This window comes from Dromaius novaehollandiae, chromosome 26, assembly GCF_036370855.1.
Source record: "Dromaius novaehollandiae isolate bDroNov1 chromosome 26, bDroNov1.hap1, whole genome shotgun sequence".
Classification (NCBI taxonomy): Eukaryota; Metazoa; Chordata; class Aves; order Casuariiformes; family Dromaiidae; genus Dromaius; species Dromaius novaehollandiae.
Genome location: NC_088123.1, coordinates 6420569 through 6432706, shown reverse-complemented (window position 1 = coordinate 6432706; position 12138 = coordinate 6420569). Strand labels below are relative to the sequence as shown.

At 47.7% G+C, this 12138-nt stretch overlaps 1 protein-coding gene across 2 annotated transcripts; it reads left to right on the top strand.

The window, feature by feature from the left end:
• Nucleotides 1-62: 62 nt before the first annotated feature.
• CHMP7 (charged multivesicular body protein 7) lies at nt 63-10356 on the top strand. Of its 2 annotated transcripts, XM_064497776.1 has the most exons (11): nt 63-458; nt 2005-2179; nt 3678-3863; nt 4691-4824; nt 5230-5278; nt 5599-5718; nt 6030-6128; nt 6744-6804; nt 7614-7775; nt 8622-8731; nt 9799-10356. In XM_064497776.1, exons 1-10 carry the CDS (start codon nt 169-171, stop codon nt 8684-8686), a joined length of 1341 nt encoding a protein of 446 aa, XP_064353846.1. In that variant the 5' UTR covers nt 63-168; the 3' UTR covers nt 8687-8731; nt 9799-10356. The 2 variants fall into 2 exon arrangements, with proteins under 2 accessions (XP_064353846.1, XP_064353845.1); XM_064497775.1 differs by having other exon boundaries at nt 8622-10356.
• The last annotated feature ends 1782 nt before the right edge of the window (nt 10357-12138 follow it).

Below are 12138 nucleotides of genomic sequence, written 5' to 3'. Positions count from 1 at the left end.
CGCGGGGCCGTACCACGGCGGGCGGCGGGAGGGGGGGAAGGCCGCGGCGGCGCGGGGCTGGCCCACACAAAGGGCGGGGGGGGCCGGGCGCATGCGCGGCGCGGCGCCCCGGCAGGCAGGCGGTTCCCGGCCGGGCGGAGGCCGCGGCGCAGCCGGGGGCTCGCGTAGATGTGCAGCCCGGGGCGGGCGCCGCCTGGGCCGGCCCCGGCGGGGGACCTGCCGCCCGAGTGGGAGACGGACGACGAGCGCATGGCTTTCCTCTTCTCGGCCTTCAAGCAGAGCCGCGAGGTGAACAGCACCGAGTGGGACAGCAAGATGGCCTTCTGGGTCGGGCTGGTGCTGGCCCGCGGCCGCCGCCGCGGCGCCGTGCGCACCTGCCTGCGGGAGCTGCAGCAGGGCTTCGAGCGGCGCGGCAGCGTCCCGCTGGGCCTCGGCACCGTCCTCCGAGAGCTCCTCAGGTGCGGCCGGGGGGCAGCGGGCCTGGGGGGGACCTGGGGGGGGCAACGGGCCTGGGGGGCCTCGGGGGGGCGACTGGGGGTGAAAACGGGCCTGGGAGGGCCTCGGGGGGGGGCAGCGGGCCTCGGGGGGGCCGGCTGGGGGTGAGGACGGGCCTGGGGAGGTCTTGGGGGGGGGGCAACGGGCCTCGGGGGGCCTGGGGGGCGGTAAGGGGCCTGGGGAAGGCCTGAGCTGGGGGGTAACAGGCCTGGAGAGGGCCTGGGGGGAGGCAAGGGGTCTGGGGGGGTTGGAGGGGGCCAGCAGGCCATGGAGATTGGGGGGGGTCATGAGGGCTGTAATGGGTCTGGGGGATGGCAATAGGCTTGGGTGGAGGTAAGGGGCCTGGGGGGGCCTGGGGGGGGGGCAACGGGCCTGGGGGGAGGCAGCGGGCCTTGGGGAACTGGAGGGGGACAGCAGGCTTGGGGAGGGGGCTGGAGTGGGAGAGGGGAAATAAGCCTGGGAGAGGAGCAAAATGGTCTAAGGGGGGAGATCCTTGGGCCTGCAGCTGGGACCCCCTCGAGGGGAAGGGGTTCTGGGGGCAGTGAGGGGCCGGAGGGGAGCCTGGGGGGCCTCTGTGAGGGAGGGGATGCAGCTGGGCGCAGGGAGAGGGGCTCCGTGTAAGGACTTGCATGAGAAGGTCCTTTTGGGAAGGTGCCTTGTGCTTGCAAGGGGTGAACGGGGGAGCCCCATGCACGGGTGGGGAGCTCTGTGCAAGGGGAGCATGTAAAGGTGGGGCCCTGTGTGTGGGGGAGGTATTTGGGAGGTGGAGGTGCTGGGGGCTGCTGCAGGAGGCCTGTGCATAGAAGGGGGGATGTGAGGGGCTGCTCTGTGTGGGGAGGTGGATGCATGCAGGGAGGTGGTGCGTGGACATGGGGGGATGCTGTGCAACGGGGGGTGCAGGCAGCCCTCGCGGTGCACGGGGGCCTGTGTGAAAGGTGGCGTGGGGGGCCCTGGGCCGTGTGTGCAGACAGGGAGAGCTCTGTGCTGTGCCGGACTGCAAGGAGCCTGGAAGGCGTCTGCTGCTTGCATGGCAGGGAGACGCACTGCAGGATGCTGGATAAATGGAGGGGAACCGGGAGGTGTGAAGGGAGGCTTGGTGCCGTGTGCGGAGGGGGTGGTCGTGCATGTACGTGATAAATACTGGGAACACGGGAGAGTATGAAGATGCTTTGTGCTGTGAAAAAGTGACTTCCCCAGTCAATTTCATGGGAGAGAAAACATGTAGGAGAAACTCGTGAATCTGGAAAAACTGTAAACAAAATATCCCTGTGTTGAGAGTGAGCCTGGGAGGAGAGGAAACCTGGTCTGTGCATTTTAGTACATATAGTAACTAGTCATACTTCAGATATAAGCTGTTAGCAGGATTATCGATGTACAAGGTGCAGGACAAAATTTCAGTTAATCATTGTCCACTTCAGCATTCTTACTTGCTGCTATTTTTTCCTTTCTCTGTAAGGATTCAGGATTGGCTGTATTCAGTTCTGTAACGTGTGTATTTCTTTTCTATAGACGTGGCAAAATGCAGAGAGAGTCAGACTTCATGGCCAGTGTAGACAGCAGCTGGATCTCTTGGGGTGTGGGAGTCTTTATTCTGAAACCCCTGAAGTGGACTCTATCGAGTGTGCTGGGTGACAGTAAAGTACCCGAGGAGGAAGAAGTTCTGATTTTTGTGGAGCTACTTCAGGTGAGCGTTGTCTAGAGCTTTCTTAGGTTATACATCTTAAAAAATAGTAATGAGTGATTTAATGTGCTAGCAGGGAAAGGTCAGGATTGAATAGAAGACTACCTTTATCTCTACTACTTAAGTATTTAAAAGCATTTAGAGAGATGGGTGGAGTAATAACTCATGGTTAAAAATAGATCGTATCTACAAATGTTCCTTGAAATTAACATAACGACTTTTTCCCTGACTTTGAAGAAATGGATGACAAGCTTGCCTTGCTCTCTAGGAAGCCTAATGGTGTGCTGTGAGACCACTGTAAATCCCCGGTCTGAGCTGGTGGAAGTATAGTACACAAGAGAAAGTTGCAGATTGAATGCCATCTGTTGTGGGGAGAAACGAGTGACTGAGATGTCACTGGCTGTCAGTCCAATGTATCATGTCTCTGCTGAACTTTTGTGTGCTTCATTAAAGGCTGCTTTCGCTTTGGAGCGTGCGCTTTCAGCTTGCCTTTGCAGACGTGATTAGAACTGCTGTTACCTCTTGTCAAAGACCCTTTTCTGCAGCACATTGTTAGTGGTAGACCCGGGGGTTGCACTGTGAATTCATACAACTCATTGTTGCTCAGTCTGACTTGGATGGCGCTGTGCTGACGCAGTCAAGACCTTGGGTCACTTCCTCAGTGTTGCTAAGCTTTTTCTTCCTTTTTTTTTGAAAAAGGAGAAAAAGAAACCCTGAAGTCACTCTGTTTAAAAACAGCACCAAGACTTGCTGCTGTTGCGTGCAAGCAGCCTCTAAATGACTGGGACTGGCAGACATGAAAGAACACTTTAGATGTGTTCCTCTTATTATAGTTACTCTGACAGCGCACTGTCTTTTCTCTGCAGTAGGCATTCTGTGGTCCTTTCAGGAGGTGTGTGTATGGGAGAGCAGAGAAACCGTTTATAAAGGTGCCTGGAAAACCACAAGCTTTGATGTGGAATTTGGGGGTGGATGGCAGCAGAAAGAGTTGTTTCTTTAGTCTTAAGTGGACTATACCTGCAGTTACATGCTTCTCACTTGAAATGGGAAAACCGTTCTTCTTTTCTCTGCCCAAATATAAATGATGCAAAATGACTCTGAGTACAACTGGAGTGTTTATTAAAGACAAGCTTATACTGGGCTTAAACTGAGGGGAAAACTGCAAGAAATGTAGCAGTGGCCAACTTGCTAACTGTGTAGTGCTTATGTTTTCCATGGCATTTACACAGGGAACGTGAATAACGTAATTCTAGTTCCAGAAGAAAACTCTAATATTTTGCATTCTATTAATGATGATATTTTTAGAGCATTATGAATGCTTACCCACCATCTGAATTTCACATACAGCTCATTTTGAAACTCCTTGTCTCACCCCAAATGTGATGCCTCTAACTTTTCACATTTAGGTGTGTGGGAGGAAGCAGGTGTGGCCTTGGCAATCCTTGTGGGAAAAGGAATAGTCCCGTATGAACTAACGGATAGTTTTGTTGCTTCCTTTCAGGAAAAGGCAGAGGAAGTGTATCGCTTATATCAGAACTCCGCGCTCTCTTCTCACCCTGTTGTTGCCCTCTCAGAGCTGCGTTCCCTCTGTGCCAACGTTTGTCCAGATGAAAGGACGTTCTACTTGTTGCTGCTCCAGCTGCAGAAGGAAAAGAGGGTCACAATCCTGGAACAGAATGGAGAGAAGGTACAGGGTAAAGGTGACTGCTTTTGGGTGGTATAATCCCTGTCTTGCATTTTATATATCTGAAAAAGTATTCACTATTGGCTAAATCTTGGTGTTCTTTGGAAAAGTCAATTCTGTGTACTCCAACATTGTAACCTTGTTATAGGCAAGATTAGATGCTCCTTGCGTGACGGGTTCCTGTTTCCCCCTTCAGACATTTGTAACATTATCCATGTAATTTGACAGCTAGCAAACTGGCAGGTATCCTAGCTTTATACTTGCAGGCTGACTATTCCCAGGAACGCTGCACAGCATTTTAGGATACTGGTCTTGCAGAGAACCTGGTAACCACTTGAAAACTCATGGAAAATTAGATTCTTTGAGCTATCCAAGCTGTAATTGTTCCACAAGTCAGAATCAGTGCTCCACTTTCTGTGAAAACCTTTTCTGTTTGACAGTAACTACTGAGAATGCAGGCTCTGTGATCTCAGAGGTGGCACATTTGTCCATACCGTTCTGCACTGCACAGAACTGAAGTTCTTGGAAGTGTGACACTGCCATATACTGTTCAAAGCATAGCATAACCATACAGTTGATGTCTAAATCAGTAGTATCTGTGAAAGCACTAGGACAGCTTTACCTCTTCAGGATATTCTGTTAAAGTCTTCTGGTTTCATATTGAGGTGACTTCATCCTGTCTCTCTTAATATTTGATTATATGACAACTGGCCTTAAACAAAACTGTGGGTATGCAAAGCATCTTTTCTGTCTGTTAGAGTGGAAATATTTCTAGTGTAAGCACAAATTCTGGAGACAAGCGACTCAAGAATGTGGTTCTCTTTCTTTAGATAGTGAAGTTTGCCCGAGGTCTTCATGCCAAAGTCTCCCCAATGAACGATGTGGATATTGGAGTATATCAGTTGATGCAAAGTGAACAGCTGCTGTCACAGAAGGTGGAGTCCCTTTCCCAGGAAGCAGAGAAGTAATTTGGGGAAGGGTGGCGGGAAGAATTTCCCTATGATGTAGAGCTTTGTATTCCTGTGGTGTAGTTAAGAATGAAGCTGTCCTCTTTAAGTGCCAGTCATTCTTTCTTGTTTGGTAAATGTGCTAGTTACAGTAAATGGGGTAGGACAGGTTTTCCCGTCCTTGTTCTGTATCCACGTGAAAGCAATGTGCAGTGAGTGGATGCTGAAGTTGCAGAAAGATTTGGAATGCATTCAAGGACTACCTGTGGAAATAAAACAACACCTTAAGGGTGGCTGTATGTGAAATATATTGGTACTCAGCCACCTGTAGATGAGAGCAAGGTAGTGAGGATGGTAGCTGATTTGTAAATAACTACCAGTTGCAAAGGAATAAGCTCCTTTTCCTTGTCGCCTCTGTACAGGTGCAAAGAGGATGCCCGGAGTGCTTGTAGAGCTGGGAAAAAGCAACTGGTAAGTACCGTTCTGCTTGGAAGGAACTATAAGTTGAGCATCTTGGAACTGTTTTATCACTACAGATAGTGCCTAGCATTTGGTATTGTATGCTTAATCTTAGATGTGTACAAGTGTGTTTCTGAGGCCAAAGAGCTCCTTCAGGCAGCGATAGGAATGTATTTGTCCAAAGTGGTACGATGAAAAGAAATAGAAGTATCTAGCTCTTAAATCCGGCTGTTGTATGTGCCTTGCTGTACAGGGACTGCAGTTCTTAAAAAATGTACTTCCTTTGGCTGCTGCTGGTTTGTGATCCAAGCCTGTGTATCTAATGTCTCCAGGCGCTGAGATGTTTGAAGTCCAAACGAAGGACAGAAAGGCGCATTGAAGAGCTTCATTCCAAGCTGGATGCAGTGCAAGGGATCTTGGATCGTATATATGCCTCCCAGACTGACCAGATGGTAGCGTGTTCGTTTTGTTTTGTGCTGCTCACGTTAGCTCTGCTCCCTTCATTTGTGCTGCTTTACTTGCTTGTCGGAGCTCGTGTCTGAGGGGTGCAAGCAAGCTGGTGAGACTTCTTTCTCTGCTCTAGGAGACAGCAAGTCTGATCTTGGGGTGTTGCTATGAGGAAACCTGCTTGGGGCTCCATTTTTTCCTTCTGCGCTAATACTGCTCTGAAGACTCTGCTTGGATAATGGGTCTCGAGAGAAGCTTGTGCTGCCTGTTGTTTGCTGTTACTCATTCAGTGTTACGCATCTTTCCCTTTGTTAAGGTATTTAATGCCTATCAAGCTGGTGTGGGAGCTCTGAAACTGTCTATGAAGGATGTAACTGTGGAGAAGGCTGAGAACCTGGTGGATCAGATACAAGAGGTACTGAAATAAGAGCACATCTAAATAAATGAGCAAATAGTGGGCGGATGTACATAGAAAACTTGCCCAGATATTAATACTGAGGCTTCTGGCACTGTTCTGTTTCTATTCCATATGTCATCAGAGCAAACTGGCTTAATCTTGATCTCTTTAAACAAGAGAGTAGAAATCTTCAAATAACTGGCTGTATTTGGTTTTACATGTTTTCATTTATTGCTGGCTAGTACACTAAACTGATGTACTTCATGTGTTCTTCTGGTTAGCCATATTTGTGCAAGCACACAACTCTTGTTAGCAAGTGTTCAGCACAATGTATTAAAAAGAAATATAAGTCATGCTTTTGGAAACTGGAATGCAACTAAATGCATAAGAACAGGGTCTTAAAATGGCCTAACCTATAATCTTATAGCACTTACTAAGTCATCTTCCATGTTGTTTCTTTCACTAAACGCCAGTCATGTTGGATCTCTTTTGGACCAGTACCTGTTGCCATTAAGTCAACTTTTAATTTGTTCTTTCATTTTATTTTTTTATCTCTACCCTTGCCATAACTGGCTACACCAAGACACGGGATCAGCTTATATTATATATCAAGCTTTGTGCATTTCTCCTCAGCTCTGTGACACTCAAGATGAAGTAGCTCAGACGCTGGCTGGAGTGGGGATCAACGGTCTAGGTACGTTTTGGGTTTTCATGCTTTGCCCGTCTTCTCTTTTCTCCCCCTGACCATTGCTGGTCCAACATGCTACTGCTGTTCACCCTTCCCCTCCTTCTCTGCTTATGACTAGCTCTCCTTCCTAGGAGTACAGGCAGCTGCTGAAACACCAAGGATGCAGCTACTGGTGCCTTTAGAAGGAATGAGAATTGACAAGGAGCTCTCTTCTCTAACAGTGGGTTGTAGGGGAATTGGTATTTGTGCATCTCCAGATCCTTGCAGCTCTCTGACTGCTGGTGGATTTCAGTTCAGAATTGTATAATGTTGATTTTTAAAACCTATTTTTAGAGTGGCTGCTGCTCGTGATGTTCTTTTTCCTCTGGCCTGTGTTTTGCTGCAGCTTGTTTGCCTTTGCTGAAAGGTTTTCCTTCCCTTAGATGCCTCAGCACGAAGGCTTCTCCGGGGATAGTTCTCCCTGAGATCAGGACCGGGTTTTTGCCTGTGGAGGAAGCATGGGGAGTTGCTTCTTATTATGAGTAGTGGGAATGATGGATAGTAATACCTCTGTTAAACTTGGACTTTAATTTATGTGATAAGTGCCTGTCCGGGGAACAAGGAACCTGTCCAGAGTGAAAGCAGGATTGGATCCCCTCCTCCTCAGGAGTTGCAGAGGATTCTCCTTGCAGCTAGAAGGAGATACTCAGACACTGGTTGTTATCTGTTGAACAGTTTAACTGTTTGCATCTAGTTCTTTGCCTGCTGCCTTTATTGTATGCTGTGAAGATGCTACTTATTACTGCTTGGAACTGAATGTTTTCTTTAATTGGCAGAGACGGACACTGAGGAACTTGAGAAGGAGCTGGATAGTCTCCTCCAGGACTCAACTAAGGAGCCTGTAGATCTGCCTCCTGTTCCCCAGAAGCCGCTGAATCCTGCCGTTTCTGATGCTGAGCTTGAAGCTGAACTGGAAAAGCTCTCCCTTTCCGATGGAGGTATGGATGTCAGCAGGCTGCGTTAGCTAGCTATTGTTAGGATCCCATGACAGCCTTACAAAATGGAAGATGTCTAGCAGAGGTGAAGTCTGAGCCAAAATCTTTCCCATTTCTAGTTGCACAGTTGGAAGCAAGCTCTCCTGGTATCCCTGCCAGGTACTCAGTGGCTTTGCCTCTTCACTACCAGCTTCAGTCTTGAGAGGGCTGTCCTCCGTGTTAGAAATTTTACCTGTATTTCTTACCATGGTGTGCAGGGAAAGCTGAAGGCTCTGCCAAAGAGCCAGTGCTTTGATTAGATGTTTTTTGTTTAAAAAAATGTGTGCAAAGCCAGGTAGAGTTTGTGTTATCTTATGGTACAGTGATAAAACAGGCCAGTGTTTTCATTCCTCTTGGTATTAAGTGTACGGCATCTTCTGTCTCCTTCTGGAACGCTTCTGGAATGTCTCATAAGCGTGATCTCTGCTTAAACTAGTGCTAAACTAGGTTTTATTTAGTAATAGTGAATGACCAGAGTTTATGGGCTTAAACTGCATGCTGACTTGAGCAGTCCTGTCTTGGACAGGGGTAAATAGAGAGTTTAATTTTCCTTTTGAGAAATCTGTTAATGACTATTCAGGACTCTGTCCACATAGTTTTCTTCTTTGGGCAGCTGATATTCTCAAGTTTCAGAGCAGAAGAAAGGTTAGCATTCCATATCAAACATGAAGCATGGGTTTTCAAGAGAATGCAATCAAATGTTGAAATATTGAGGAGCTCTGAAATTGTGTTTGTTAGTCACAGATGTGATTGATCTAGTCTGTCTTGCTGATGAAAACTGATGTCTTTCTGTTGCAATTTTCTTTATAGATTTGGCACAAAAGACTCCCTCTGCTTCCTCTGAACCCAAAACAGCTCTGGGACTGAATCTCTAAAGACCCAAGTTACCCTGTTGCTGCAGCTTGAGAAGTTGTCTTAAGGTTCCTTAACTAATGACTAAACTTTGGGAGAGAGGGGTAGTGCTCCCCTCTTCTTTGTGGATATCACTTTACTTAGCAGCAGGATCTTCTGCCATGACAATCCACTCTCTGGAACTGGCCCCAGCTGGTATTTGTCATCTCTGTGCCAACATCTGCACTGGTTTCGATTTGACTTGTTATCCCAAGTCACCTGCAACATCCAATCTTCCTTCTGGGAATACAATTCTCACAATTCTGCCCAGTGAAGATAAACTCTTCTATGTCCATAAAAGTGCTTGATTTTTCTTTTCTTTTTTTTTTTTTTCCTTTTTTCTCTTTCTTTTTTTGCTGTGGCTGATGTTGAGAATCTGAGTTGCAGCGGTATTGCAGTTGCTCAACATTTGGCTGTTTGTGTGGTTGTTTAAAACACTTGGCACATAAGTACTGTCCTTGACATAAGTTATCTGCAACAAGCTTAAACACCTGTTGATAGTTCAATCCCTTCCTGTCTGTATTTTGCACGGTCGTGGACAGCTAGACACTGTAACTGTTAAATTGTAGGAGATTTTGTTGCTGCACTAGAGGGCAGCAATTGCAAGCACAAGACAAAACTAATTCCTCTTTCTGTAATGACACTAAGGCCTTAAAAGGGAGACCTGCAAAAGATGTTTAAATGAAGGAGTTCCTTATGCAGCCTCTGGTGACAAAGGCTGGCAGTCAATGTAAAACAATTTTCTGCTTGCTCTTACTTGAGATTTGAGCTGTTTGCTATTTTTGTATCTTCCCTGTTTGCAGAACTTCTGGGGAGCTGCAGGATGATCTGCTTTGAGCTCTCATGCTGTGTTTTGGGGTGGGGAAAAAGGCAATGCCTTTTGGTTGGTGGATGGTTTCATATAGCAGCCTTAACCTTGCCTTCAAACTTGATGTTGCAAGATTGTGGGTTACCAAAAACAACCCAAAACAAAATCCTGTAAGTGCTTCTAATGGAAAAAAAACTAGCACAGGAACTGAAGAGGTTTTTTAGGTGCTGCCTTTACCAATCAGAAGTTGAAATTGTCATCTTTTGCAGGTCACTTTTTTATTTGCAGGTGGAAGAGCACAAACCCTGGTACCTACCATGAATAAAGTAATTCCCTCAGGAGAGGAATGTGCGATCAGCTGGGCTTTCTGCACCCTGAGCCTGTGGATAGCAGGGGGTGACTAGCTATGTGTTCATCTGTAAGCAGTCCTGCTGTCCCTGCACCTCTCCCAGACTCGGAATGTATTCCCATCGGCATTCGTTTCCGTGCTGCCTCCCGTACCGAGCTCCGCTGCTCAAGCCATGCGGATGGCAGCTTGGGTTCGTAGCAAGCTAGGGCTGGAGTTCCCACGCTCTGTTTCTGAGTGATGACCCAACCTTGGCCCCGGAGGAGAGGGGCAGCTTTTACTGGTGTCACGAGGGTGCTGCTGTGGCTTCTCTGCCCCTTCTGTTCGGAGGGCAGACTCCCAGCGGAGAAGGGGTGCTGTAGCCAGCTAGCAGTTTGCCCAAGCTGCACACGGAATTGTGTGAAATGACTTGAAGCTCTGTGTTCCTTTCCTTTGTAAGCAAACAGGAGAAAAACACTGTTTTCTGCCTACATGTAATAAAGGGGAGGGGAGGACCCAGAGTCCCTTGTGGTGCTTCCTTTTCTTTCCCTGTGTCACTGATCACTACAGTATTAGTGCTGTTCCAGCTGTGCTTCTGCATCTATAAAAGTTGTCTGCTGAAAGAAATTAGGCAGATTTCTGGGCTTCTTTGTCAAAAATCCAACTATTTGATGTATTAGGCTTTGATTTCCCTGAGCTTCCTTTCTGTGTTTAAAAAAACCCATCAGTAGTTATGGTATTTAACTTCAAAAGATGTCTGTTCTACCAAATAGCCCATGCTGCCTTCTGGTTTGTAGGGCCTTGGTTTTATGAGTATCAACTTGGAAAGGTTTGCTGCTTTCTCTGTGCTTCGGCTTGGCCTGGTCCTTTTTGCTTAGGTCTTGCCTAGAGCCAGCATCTCTGGATCTTTTCTGGAGGACCTGGGAACCCCTTACGTCTCCCCCCGCTATCGGAGTTTGTACCTTTGTGGGAAGTAAGGTGCGAAGTGGTTCCTGCGGGAGTAAACAGCCGATGGCAACTCTGTGTAACGATCTGCTGGGGACAGCCAGCCTTCCAGAGGGCTGGCAGAGGCATTTAAGAGTTAAACCCCAGCAGCTGCTGCTTTTACTTGAAGTGGGTTGTAATTTTCCTCCTCTGATGCCAAGTGGGGAATGTAATCAAGATGGCTGGATAGAGGATGTGAAATACATCTCAGTGAGCCAGAGGGGAAGGGGGAGAGAGGGCACCTTCTTGCTGGCTGAGGAACTTAAATACAAAAACCTAAAGCTGAATTGCCACCAAACTGGAATATTATCATACTTGTGCTGTATAAAATAGTACTTACTTGATTCCTTGAAAAAATGATAGCTGCTTATGTAAGGAAATAATAGCAACTGTTTAGTAATACAGTTACAATACGCAGCAGAACAGCTTTCCCAGTAGAGAAGATTGCATCTAGCAGGCAGGAGTCACCCTGTGAAAAAGAGTCACTGCCTGTATCTTGTTTGCCCGTGACACTGGGGTTAACAGTCCTTTCCTCAAAACCAAGTTGTCTGTGCAGTAAACATTAGCTGAACTGTATTGTGAGATGCACAGAAATAGGATATTGTGTTGGATTCCTTCTCGTCCCATCCTCCCCCTTATCCCCCCAGCTTTGAATGTGTGCTTCGGTGTAAGTTGTGGGCAAGGGCAAGATCCTCCCTTAGTCCTTAAGCTGTAAGGAGGAGGAAGCCTTCCTTGTATCTCAAGCAATAATTTCCAGGAGTGCCTTCTGTCCGAAGGGTGTCTGCCTTGGCGTGTGTGACCAAAGTCCTCCGCGAGCTCACGGTCCGAGCCTCTGCTGCGGTTTAGTGCCGCACGGCAGAACGCCTACTGCGGCTGCTCTCTTGAAGAGCAGTGAAAGTATCCTCTGGTGTATGCGTCTTACACCTTGGATCTCAAATCTTTGTGCCCTGCATAGAGAATATGGAGAAAAATGCTCTTTCAGGCACAGATGACGATGCATCTGCACGCATTCCTGCATAGATTCATGCACTTGCCTGTATGACAGGGGCTTAGCCGGGGCCCTGTGCCTCCTGGGGAATTATTGACCCTCCTTTTCCTCTGATGAAATCCTGCTAAGGAGGAAGGGAGCTGGTTTGGCGCTTAAACACCCAAATGAAAGTGCTGAGGCATGAGCTGGCCGCTGGTGCCATCTAGCTACTGTCCTTGGCATAGGCGCTTGGCAGGAGACTGAAAGATGATGGAACTAATGAGGCTTCATTAAACAAAACCTTCTCGAGTAAATGCTGTGACGTGTGCAGCAAACTTCTTTAACCTGCCAC